The sequence below is a fragment of the Suillus subalutaceus genome (genome assembly GCF_016647625.1).
Source record: "Suillus subalutaceus strain FC151 chromosome Unknown DFJ58scaffold_10, whole genome shotgun sequence".
In the NCBI taxonomy this organism is placed as follows: Eukaryota; Fungi; Basidiomycota; class Agaricomycetes; order Boletales; family Suillaceae; genus Suillus; species Suillus subalutaceus.
This window is the reverse complement of record NW_024540259.1, coordinates 357,775-369,585: the sequence shown is the minus strand read 5'-3', so window position 1 is coordinate 369,585 and position 11,811 is coordinate 357,775. Positions and strand designations below refer to the sequence as shown.

Below are 11,811 nucleotides of genomic sequence, written 5' to 3'. Positions count from 1 at the left end.
AGACAAACTTCAACATTTGTTTGGCCTTGTATTAATATATCCATTAATGGAAGTTCCTTCTGTCATCAGACACGTCGTTGAAATCACATTTGAAGTCCATACACAGTCGACAAAAGCATGTAGTTTGATAGAAAGTCTGTACTAATGTAAGCTAATTTTGGTGATAGAGCGGTGAGGATGCTTCATTTGCCCTTCCGGCCTGACTGCCTTACAACAACAGCTTCATCTTCACCCTCCGCAGTTGTCTTGCCTTTGCGCCGTGCCTTCGGTTTTGCGCGTGCTTTAGTTGGAGCAGGAAGGTCAGATTCAGCAAGATCCTGATGCCTAAGATTGAGTTCATCCATTGCAGTAGTGATAGATTCTGAACTTCGAGCCATATTGATGACAGGAGGAGCTGTTACTACAGGGGGAGCTGCAATAGGGGGAGCTGCAACAGCTTGAGGGGGAGCCGAAATTGAGGGAGCTGGAATTGAGGGAGCTGAAGTATGGTGAGACACAGGTAGTAGCTCATTGACTTGGACATTACCGCTATTAGTATTGTCATTAGCATGTCGTGACGGGATTGGTGGTGTGCTGTCATCAACAACCGGTTCTTCTAGTTCATCTTCTATTGCGCGATTGAAGTCTTCTTCCCATGTGTGACCCAGTCCATCATCATTGAGAGCAGTAGAAGGGGGAACATAAGACGAAGTTCCTGAGAAAAGGGCATCATTGAAGAATGTGATGACCTGGTGCGCCCAGGCACCTCCAGTCAGTAAACGCTGATGGTAGAAGTTGTGGTATTCGCGGTACGGAATCTTCGTAGTGTCACCAATTTCAGTGAGTTCTGCATCACCAGAGAGTAGGAAGATTGCCTTGTATGAGAATAAGTCACGACTCTAACAACCACACAAAACTGATTTGGACTCACCACGACAGCAGCAGCAGCAATCATACCTGGCGTTATAGCTCGCAATTTCCAGATCTTGGCTTTTGTCCTAGAAGACGCAGCGCCTGTAGGTTGCCAATGACGACTTGCCGAAGAGCGATACTTTCAAGACCTATAATCATATATGAGTGTGTTAGCCCATATTGAAGTATCGAGCAAAAAGAGATGTACCTGCACAAGCTTTGCAGTTTTCAACAACTGATGCGGGTACTGGATTATCAGGTCTAGGAAAAAGCACAGGTGCGAACTTTGTGTACTCTCCATGGGGACTCAGTAGAAGAGGGCGACAGTTAGGGTCTTCATTTCGTTTGTAGCCTCGTATGAAGATGCTCGCGTTGAGACCAAAGATTGCACTTGCGCATGATTTGACGTCAGATGCCATTTCGGAATGAGCGTTGCTGACGCCCCTACCAAACTATTACATTGATTGTCATTAAATGATTGGAATGTAAGAATGGATAGGCATACCTGAGATCCGAAGTTTTGATAGCTCATCAATTCACGTTCTTCTTCAGGAATGAACTTGAAGAGCTCGGCCCTCACACCATCCTCCATCGAGACTCCTGTAAGCCAACGCTCCTTGCTATTGAGGTCGATGTCTGGACAGGTGTGAGCTGACAGCGGGAAAAGTTCGATGTTGATCCAAAGGCAGTGGGTTATCGAGTATTTCCTCCCAAGAGCTCGTATGGTGTCTTCCTTGGCCGCCATCGCAAGATCATTCGAAGTAAGGTTATGACGCTTGTGGCCTTTAGGTACTGCAGCCTCAAGGAGTGCATTCTTCTTTATAGCCTCACAGCATTTACCACGCAAGTCGAGCAATAGTCTCTGTGAGATCTTGAGGGCCTAGTAGTAATAATCTGTGGTAAGAAATGTGAACTTTCTAGCAATACAATGACTTACCTTGCGCAGCTCTTGAGATGTCGCATCTGGAGGTGCAGGAGCAAGCGCAGCGCGGACCTGGATGAGCTCTGCGTCCGAGTCGTCTGAATCAGAATCCGACGAGAACTCTGGATCAGTGCCCGAGCTCAACTCTATAGTTGCTGCGCGACGGTGTGCTGATGGCATGATGGCAGACGACTTCGAGTTGAACTCAGGATAGAGCTGGGAGACTAGGATTATTAGTGTCAGTGATACATCGTGATTATATCAGTCAAAATTCGCTTACCGCTGATACAGACATTTAGGCCTTGAGGGTACCGCATGTTGCAACACGTACAAAACCTGAACATGAGTGATATTAGCTGTGGCATTAGAATGGACCTACTACTTAATGGGGACGCACCATGTAATATGAAGCATGCGACGTCGACAGGGCATCCTTATTACGTCGAAGATGGTAATACAATTGGAGTTTGGTCAGTATATGAGTTGCGGAGGTGAACAAAAAACAGAATCCAAGGCACAATAATAGAGTCCTAGGGTATAGTAAGATGAGAAAGCCGTTGGATAGAGGTGAAGGTGAAATTGATGATACAGATGGGATGGGAGTCTCAGAGTGCCATGTGATAGAGGTGAAGGTGAAATGGATGATACGGAGGAGATGGAGAGTCCAGTGACAAGATGAGCTATGTAGAGTGCTCTTGGTAGAGGTGAAGGTGAAATGGATGATACAGAGAAGATGGAGAGTCCAGTGACGAGACGAGCTATGTAGAGCGCTCTTGGTAGAGGTGAAGGTGAAATGGATGATACAGATGGGACGGGGGAGCGCTGTATGTTAGAGGTGAAGGTGAAATGGATGATGCAGATAGATGGGAGAGCGCTGTGAGATAGAGGTGAAGGTGAAATGGATGATGCAGATGAGATGGGAAGTCCAGTAATGAGCTATGGAGGACGGTCTTGGTAGATGTGAAGGTGAAATGGATGATGCGGATGGGATGGGAGAGTGCTGTGTGATAGAGGTGAAGGTGAAATGGGTGATACAGGTGAGATACAAAGGAGAGTGCTGCTCATATCCTGGCTTGTTATTGCAATAGTCATAAATGTAAATGTTGAACATACCATTAATTAGAACATATATCTCTGCGAACAAAGGAACATGTCAGAGTCCACATAATCAACGAGAAAAAAGTCGCCCCTTGTACTAGCGAAGTCTGGAACAAGTAATGCACCACGAATAACCGAGTGAAGCGTAATAAACTCCGTCGAAGCGAGTGGTCGGGCACAAAGACGTCTCAGTCGCAAATCTTGATCTATAGCGTGTTGTGGGCCTGTCGGAGCATCCATAGGTTGAACTAGGGCGAGATCCAATGTTTGACTGCCAATTGATTGCTTGAACATGAATAAAATGCGAACAAAAATGTTCTTATTATTCCCATCTTTGTCCTGGGTGCGAACAAGGGCACAGTCACGTCGTTCACGGCCATGAAAGCTCGGGTTGCAGCGCAGGTGGTTGGTAGTAAGCTTCCAGTCCACAACAGACTCGTAATTGACTTTGAGATATCAGTGTTCTTGAACCTGGAGACATGTTTGTGAACAACGGCGACTCGTGGGAGTGAAATATGGAGTTACTGACCGTATCTTGTGCTGAAAGCGTCAGCCACGTTTTGCCATCAGGTAATGGTATATTGTATGCAGGTAGAGCGTGATTAAGGAAGGTCGAGAGCTTTTTGCGGAACTGCCCAAAGGCACGGTTGGACACATTGTCGTTTTCAAGCTGTGCAAAGGTTATTGCGGACTGAGGAGCGCCAAGGTGAATATGTCCGCCAAAAGACTGATCATCCAGGTCCTCTGTCTCAAGCTCTCTCTCCGAAAGTATGGCCTTGCGTCGTTCATCATCGAAATGATCGATGCGGTGTCCTGCATGATTTGGGAATCATGCATGGACATGACTACTAGGTATCCCCCTAAAAGACAAAGTCTGTTAGCTTAGTCCTCAGACTAGTCAACCCATACCTTGGTATCAAACCTTGGTCCAATAGTTTCAGTTTTCCCTCAGTGATTCATGAATCCACCATGTTTTGAAGAAAAGTCATATGTGAGATGGGAATCACATAATGACCTAGTTGATATGAGAAGCAAAATGAAGGTTAAGGTATTGCCTTTCATTTGGCTTATTCACTTTGGCTAGAGAAACCCATAGAGAAAAGTTCAAAGCCTAACAAAAACCTATCTAAAAAGCCCGCATATTGTGTACTATTATTTGTTCCATTATTTCTGAGTTGTTTTCTCTAGTGTTTCTTTACTTTACTTTTCTATTAGGATGCTCTGACTGATCAGATGCTTCATAAAATTGTACCTACAGGGTATGATGTCATAATGATGTTATAGGACTTCACCTACACTCCTGCAGGTATTTTGGTTGAAAGATATGATATCATAGTGATGTCATAATGATGTCATGTTCCATGGAATTTGCTAGAACATTCCAATGACTCATAATGACTCATAGTGACTCATAGTGACTCAGAATGATGTCATTATCCCACCATGAATATTCTGGAATGTTCTTTTGCACCTGCTAGAACATTCTGCTCCAGTTTTTGGAATATTCTTCTCACATTCTGAAGTCATTACATCACCTTTTTACTTACATAATATTCCCACACAAAATGTATATAAGGAGAGCCCATTCTCCCCCAAAAAAAATAGATCTCCCACTTGTTGCATTCAAGAACCTCCCTCTTGAGCAAATTGAACTCTCACCTAAGAAGCTTCAGTCTGAACAAATTGCTGCTTACAAAGCCCATTTCCTTTGTAAGAACTGTCCAGGCAAGTGCAGGGAAAGTGTTTCCCTTGAGATTACGTAAGTTTCTCGCGATAGAAACCCAGTTTTGTGAGACCAGTGTTCTCACCACGTAGTGTTTACTGACCAACACGAGCTTTGGTCAACGTTGTTATTTGTGAGACCAGTGTTCTCACCAGGTATTTGTATACTGACCAACACGAGCTTTGGTCATTGTTGTTATTTGTCATTGTTGTTATTTGTCATTGTTTTTTTTATTTGTCATTGTTGTTATTTGTGAGACCAGCATTCTCACCAGGTATTTGTATATTGACCAACACGAGCTTTGGTCCATGTAGTCACATTTGAGACCAGCTTCTCAACAGTTAACCGTATATTCAGGAAACCAGTTCAAGTGTCTAGACGGTATATCCTAGACAATCCCATAGTTTCAATCAGAGATAATAAAGCTCCGGCTAAGTTAATCTGACTGATTGGTTTAGCGAGCCTCCCAAGAACTCACACGTTATCTACCATGAAAGAAGAAAAGTCGTAGACCGTGTTAATCGAGGACTGGCAAGAAGTCTTATCCAGTGTAATTGTGGTGTCATTACATTCTTACACGTATTTATATAAGACCCTCGGTTATTAAGACAGCGGTTGCGGAGGACTACAGAGACAAAGGTTGTGTGGTCAAGCCTGAGTATCTAGATAGCAGGGGTAGTCAACGAGTCAGTTAATGTGAAGTGTGATCAAACATACCTGGTTTGCGATATCTTTGCCATTTGTTTGCAGTTTATAGGCCCTCTTGATCGGCCCATGATGCTTCTCATTTGGCCGCGTACTAAAGTTTCGCGCAGCTCCTTTTGCCCTAATGTCAGAAAATATGTGCCTCATTGAGTGCGCCTTCGGAAAATTCCAGTTTTTTGTCGCTTCGTCACCAAGAACTTCGATATATTGCTGTTTGAAGTATTAGTGTCAAGTAGTGCATAAGTTGGTCTAGATACTAGGACTTACATCTAAGCACTTCTGGAAAACGAGAATCTCGGCCTCCCCAGCTGCAATAGTGCTTTCTGTGTGAACGTCAAATGTTATATACATGTAGGCATGGAGATAGCTGGCTATGCACTTTAGAAGTGCATAACCAGCTTCGTCATCTTTGCGTGTGAGCACGTTCTGTGTTGTATACAATATTTGCTATCAAAACCACAAGAAATATGTCAGTTATAGCTTCAATATGATATAGCGCTCGAAAACGTACCTTAGATATATCCAGGAACTTGTTGCCATCGGAAAAACTGATGTTTGTAACGTGGTCGAAGTGGTTTAGGTTTCGCCATCACGGAAACACAGCGAACCTATAGAATGAACAAAATACAAGACGAGGATGAAATAAGGATGTAAAGAGACTCACTGGTCATCAGTCGTCTTCTCAGCAGTACATCCCAGTGTTTTCAGGTGGGCCTTGACTTCCTCGAACATGTGATCGCCAAACAAACCACTGTCGTAAGCGTGCAAGGTATCTTGCGAGAGTGCGTCATGCAGGCTGGACCGTTCAACAATCCACAAAGAGTTCTGACGGTTATGAGACCATTTAGTTTTGAGAGTGAGAAAGTTGAATGAATCACTCACATCGACAGGCCTTAGACTCTGCTTTTTTAGTGCCGCCTCACCAGCGGTACGGTCCATGTTCCACAATCGGACGCAAGCTTGTGCATCATCAATGACGCGGGTAGGGTATATCATAGAATGGTCGGTGAGCTTGTCCTTCGGGACAAGGCAAATAGGGCAAGGACATGCAGAGTTGAACCCTCATATCAGGGCCATCACACACCTGATAACGTAGTGAGTAACAGAAACAATGTGAAACTACTAATCACGTACTGCTCTTCATAATCGGCCGATAAAATCAGTATTAGTGGAAATAACCAGCATAGAATTCCATCATAGCATTGGTGCGCGAAGCCAGTTTTGGAGATGAGACTGAGGGTTTCAAGGAGAATCGTGAATGATTTGTGCCATACGACCTTTCTTAAATTCGTATAGGACAGCTTGCCATCCTCGTCTGAGTCTGCAGGAACCTGCCACAAGGGCAAAATGATTAAGTGTGAATTGATGTCTTCAAGTATCGCAAAGACTTACTATTGGCAACCAACCCACTAAGCGTCCTCCTCCAGGACCATCAACATTCCTGATTTCAACAGGCAGATTCCCGCAGCGTGCGATTACTGGGTATGCCTTGACAGCACCAGCTGACGAAAGGTGCGTTTTGTCAGCATACAGTATAAATGCGAATGGCGCACCATTATGGGGCAAAGATGTCTTGATTGTACACTTTAATTAGTCACAACGTCATAAGAAAAATGAAAAGCTCACTTGTAAGTCCCACCAGCGGTCTCCTGTCCATGGCTCGTGGAAGAAGCGTTCAAAATCAGTTCCGTCATGTTTGTACAGTCGCTGGGCATCCCAAACGAACTGCGGTGCTAGCAAGGGGTTATCCAAGAGGTCCAATGCCCAGTCCTATAGTGGTCGTGAATATACTTCATACTCGATGTTTTCCTTCTTATACTCAACAGGTACAACATGTCTTTCAAACTGTTACAATATGGTCATATATATATGCAAATGTGACATTATGCTATCGCTCTTACAGGAGTCAGTTGGCTGGATGCCCTCGTCCATGCAGCTGACACGTCATTGTGAGTTTTGAAAGTAAAGTTCGTGCGACCATCCGCAACTCTCCAGATGAACTTGAGTAGTTCATTAATTTGGTCTTTGCTCAAGGCAGCTCGGTGGGTAAGTTCAGCAAACTCGAAGTCTGCACGACAGCTGAAAGGCTGCCATGGCTCGTCATCAATGACAGGTGATTGTGTTGTCTCCGGCTTATTGGTCCCGTAAACGGAAAAGCTCTCGACGATTGGAGCACGACCACTGTGAGGGTGATATTCGGTCTTGAATGTGTCGAGACGATCTGAGGTAGTTGCTGTGGCTACCGAAATTGGAGCGGGAATGTTATTACCCATGCTGATATCAGAATCAGAACCTGAATCATGTTGAGATAGAGTCAAAACAAAACAGAAAGAATATTACATACATAGCCGTGTGTCTTTCCCGACACTTTGCACATCATCGAGGCCTTCAAAACCTGCGTCATCATAATGGTAATGTGAATCCGCTGCGGATGGAGAATCAGCTGCTGAACCAGCCTCTTGAATGACTAGCGTGGTATCTCAGGCAGCCTCATGAGTGCGCCCTTTATTGCTGCGATGTTCTGATGAATCAAAGTTGATGATTTTGAATATAATCAGTGATTGAAGGTAATTTAGACGACATTGAGATGTACTGTGTTTTCCTTCCTTCAAAATTGACCTGGCTGCGGCCCGTGAAAACTCTCTATCCTCTTTCTTCTTTTCCTTCTGTCGCAAGCAGCTTTGTTCGTGTGATTTGAGGCCTCGGGATGTGTACAGTTCATTACAATACTGACAAGCAACCTTGAGAGATGATACCGAAGAGCAGGTGTATTTGCGCCCTCCTGTGGATCTTTGGGGAGCCATTGATGGTAAATAGAAACAGTATAGACAGATGAAATAAGCAAAGGTATCGTTCAGGAAGAAATCATCGATGGATGGAAGATAGGTGGTATGAGATTGAAATCTGACCTTGATAGTGTAAGCCGCTTGCAAGACACAGTTGTTTCCCTGGCAAGTTACCAAAAGAAGGTCACTTTCCTTCCAATATGCTATGAATAGGTCACTTCGCTTTCAATACGCTTTCAATAGGTCACGCTTCCTTGGAAAAGTCTTCCATCACGGATGCAATGCAGTTAAATGACGTCTCAATTTAGAAGCCTTGCAAGGCACCTATGGGAATTTCCGACACTTCACAACCACAGATATGGCGTATTCAGCGCTCAGTTCCTAGATTCGTGATACTTTACAGAATGACACGACGTCGCCGCAGGATAACCCCACAACAAGGCAGAACGGTGCTTGCAGGAGAAGCTCAGAAGACGGACGGCTCTCCGAGTCCAAATGCACCTAAGCCGCAATACCAACATTTCATTCCACGGTTTATATTGCGAAGATTCCAAGTCGGACCTTTGAAGTATGTTTTCAGAGTCCTCTCTCGACCACTTTGCGTGTAGAAACTAGACCAAGACACTGAATGATGTTCTCTGCAGGTCCGAAAATGAATGAGACAGAGAATCTCGACGCACCCGCATTGATCCTGAATGTGTCCACTACTATGATATTGCTACGGGTAACCTTGACATTCGTCCTATTAGAAAGGTTTACGGCGTAGAGAATTTCTACCAGGACGTCCGCAACACCGATAATATCAACGAACTAGAGGAGAAATTAGCAGTCCTCGAAGGTCATGCAGCCAAAATCATCATAAAATTGCATGAAGCGATTCCTCAGGGTACTTTCACTCTGAACCGGAGGTCTCTAGAGCTCCTGCGAAAGTTCCTGTTCATCATGCATTACCGCAATGCATCTTGCTCCGGTATCTACTTTCAAGCAGATCACCCAGAGAACGTGGTAGCCCGTCGGTGGATTGAATCCTTCATGAAGGCGAAGGGTATTCAATCCGCGGCCGAGATATGGCTACACTTCCTCAGATACTACCTCGACGCGTCCCATTCAGACATCATGCAAGATGCTGCAGAACTCGTAGAGAAGTACGGCGAAGAAGGCCTTCAAAAAATGCTCTTTGAATCAGATATCCCACCTGATCTCGAACACTTCCCAGCTTACACTTACCACGTTCACGCAAACAGCGATTTCTTCAGTATCTGGGAAGCCGCGGAAGGGGAAGAATTTATCGTCACGCATAACGCATTTGGTTTGTGGGAAGGTTTGGGGTACGGCTGCCCTGACCTGCACCGCATATTCGTAGTCAGCCCTCGCATTGCTATCGTCCTGCGTCATGTGCAATCGCGTCCAGAAATCATAAAACCGGGGGCGTTCGTGAGCTGCTTGCTCGACGTGAACCCAGCACCACCAACTCCAATTTATTCCCGTGGAGAACACGGTACATACATAAACCACATCAATTTCCAATCCGCGATGGAAGTTGCACGTTACAGATCCTCCCAGAAAGGGGAGAATGACAGTTTTGTGTTCAAGATCACAAAACTGTCGCAACGCCAAACATTGCAGTTCAATTTTGTTGTGCTAATCAACGTGACGACGAAGAAATGCGCTCTGACCTTCCTGACAAGGGGAAGCATGCTCCGCACCGCACGTGCGTTCCGGAGTTCGCTAGCCAATGTCCGGGCGAGCGAGCTGTTCGTTCCGCTCATTACGCAATTGACGAATACCGTGGAGACAGAAGTATCGGCTCTTCGCCCACCATTACAGTCGCCAGCGGTTGTCCTCGACCAGGACGTTGACGCACTTACACTCGTCGATATAGAGCTCTATGTGCTTCTAATGCAGATATGCACAGGTAGCAGGCGGTTCGAAACGGCATATGACAGGGCACATCTAGTCTTTAGAACCATGGAGAAAGCAAAGCCCACTTCGTTTGCAGACGAAATCAGCCGAGAAGTCGAAAAGACTTTCAAGGTCTGTAAAGAGGAGGATGAGGTGTCTCCCGCAGAAGGCGTGAGCTTTACTCCCTTACCCTCTTCGATTTCCAACGAGTCATCTTCCCAACTCTTCCAATTCATGATACCTTGCATGAGCAGACTGGGCGCCTTGATGTCCGGAGGTGAAGGGATTTTGGAAGAGCTCCAAGATGAAGTCGCCGTAGTGAGCTTTCTTGCACGTGCGTCAAGCAGCCCTGGAGCGTGGCATGCGCTCTCGTGTATCAGCCCACAGGCTCCCGAAATCTTATCAAGGCTATTCAAGACAGGCACTTTAACAGATGCATCTGTTAAGATCTTCATGCGGAATATGTACCGCGAGCGGGCTTCACCGTCATCTTTCTCTTCCGGGTTTCACCTGGGATATTCGTTACGAGCAAAGTGCGGGATAGCTGGGCCGACCACCAATCCTATCAGTCAGAGTTACTACCAGTTAACGGCTTCTATGATCCAATGTCTTGGTCGTATAACATTGAGGTCCCTGCCGGAACCGTACGCTTCGCAGCCGCGCGAGAGGCCCGAGGCTCGACTTGTCTACAAGATTCCAGAAGAGCATTCGGACTTACTTTTCTCGATTATGAGGATGATACTGCAAAAATCGCTCCTGGGATATGAGCCGCCGCCAGGAGGGGACACTCTAGACCAGACCCTCAGAAAGTGGGTAGATGAGATGGCCATCGTCGGTTGTCTTGCGTGGTTGGGAAAGCACAGGAGGAATTTTTTGGACTGGGTTCTGGATGGGTTTCCACAGGAATTGGATAAAAATTTCAAGCTGTTTGAAGATGAGGAAACCACTGAGAATACCTGAATGATTCAGTTTGTTCAAATTGATCTTCAGGATCACTTACTGATCTGATGTATCAGTTGTACATATTTTTTTGAATAAAATGAGGACTCATTGATATATCGATTTCCTGACTCACGGCAGTGCAAGTGTCTATACTATTAGTCTCCTGTAGTCAGACCTTGAACTTCGGAAGACAGTCATTCCTTCTTTGACAAGCGGTAATGCTGGCAAGTGTCATCCGACAGTGGTACAAGTAGTGACTAACTTTATCCCTCCTTGCACGTATAGTTCTCGGATAATGTCGTTTGCCTCGTTTGCCAGTCTTAATAGGCTCCCTATGATGTTCGGCCATCAGGACCCTCATACGGCGTGTCGTACACACATCGCCCATACTCGGCATGTTACTTGACAGAAGAATGATCCAGGTAAAATGCACATTATGCCCGCTGTGTGCTTCGTTCAGACGCTTGAGGATGTAAGCTGTGAACACACGAGTCCATTTTGTAGCAAGCGCTAGCATCAGCAAACCCAGGGTCCTCTGTACAACCCTGGACAGTGCTGGACAGAGCCACAGAGCCCACATAGAGGGTTCTCTCTGTGCAGCTCTGTACAGAGTCGTACAGTGTAATGTATGATACTGTACAGAGCTGCACAGAGCGGTACAGAGTGTTAGCTACACTGAGCAAAACAATACAGAGCATTGGGTAGGCCAGACAGGAATACTGCAGAATGCTCACAGCATCACTACAGAAAGTGCACAGTAATTGAAACCAAACAAATCATGATGTCATTGCGTCATACTACAATCAGGTATCCTACAAAAATGCTAAAAACACGATCAGTCC

The 11,811-nt window shown here is 45.5% G+C and overlaps 3 protein-coding genes across 3 annotated transcripts; 1 reads left to right on the top strand and 2 right to left on the bottom strand.

Moving 5' to 3' along the window:
* Window positions 1–182: 182 nt before the first annotated feature.
* On the bottom strand, window positions 183–2,130 carry DFJ58DRAFT_837427 (uncharacterized protein; the record flags this gene model as incomplete). Its single annotated transcript, XM_041392372.1, has 7 exons — window positions 183–854; window positions 911–993; window positions 1,032–1,040; window positions 1,100–1,343; window positions 1,397–1,771; window positions 1,829–2,037; window positions 2,094–2,130. The coding sequence occupies 7 exons, from the start codon at window positions 2,128–2,130 to the stop codon at window positions 183–185; spliced, it is 1,629 nt and encodes a 542-aa protein (XP_041248999.1).
* Window positions 2,131–2,932: 802 nt separating this feature from the next.
* DFJ58DRAFT_713928 (uncharacterized protein) lies at window positions 2,933–7,612 on the bottom strand (the record flags this gene model as incomplete). The annotated part of the gene is made up of 16 exons (XM_041383963.1): window positions 2,933–3,346; window positions 3,441–3,638; window positions 4,787–4,814; window positions 4,906–4,967; window positions 5,352–5,549; window positions 5,607–5,786; window positions 5,851–5,887; window positions 5,933–5,947; window positions 6,004–6,164; window positions 6,222–6,400; window positions 6,422–6,423; window positions 6,474–6,670; window positions 6,732–6,911; window positions 6,966–7,109; window positions 7,131–7,184; window positions 7,241–7,612. 16 exons carry the CDS (start codon window positions 7,610–7,612, stop codon window positions 2,933–2,935), a joined length of 2,421 nt encoding a protein of 806 aa, XP_041248998.1.
* Window positions 7,613–8,529: 917 nt separating this feature from the next.
* On the top strand, window positions 8,530–10,987 carry DFJ58DRAFT_742218 (uncharacterized protein; the record flags this gene model as incomplete). The annotated part of the gene is made up of 2 exons (XM_041387183.1): window positions 8,530–8,693; window positions 8,791–10,987. The coding sequence occupies 2 exons, from the start codon at window positions 8,530–8,532 to the stop codon at window positions 10,985–10,987; spliced, it is 2,361 nt and encodes a 786-aa protein (XP_041248997.1).
* Window positions 10,988–11,811: the final 824 nt, after the last annotated feature.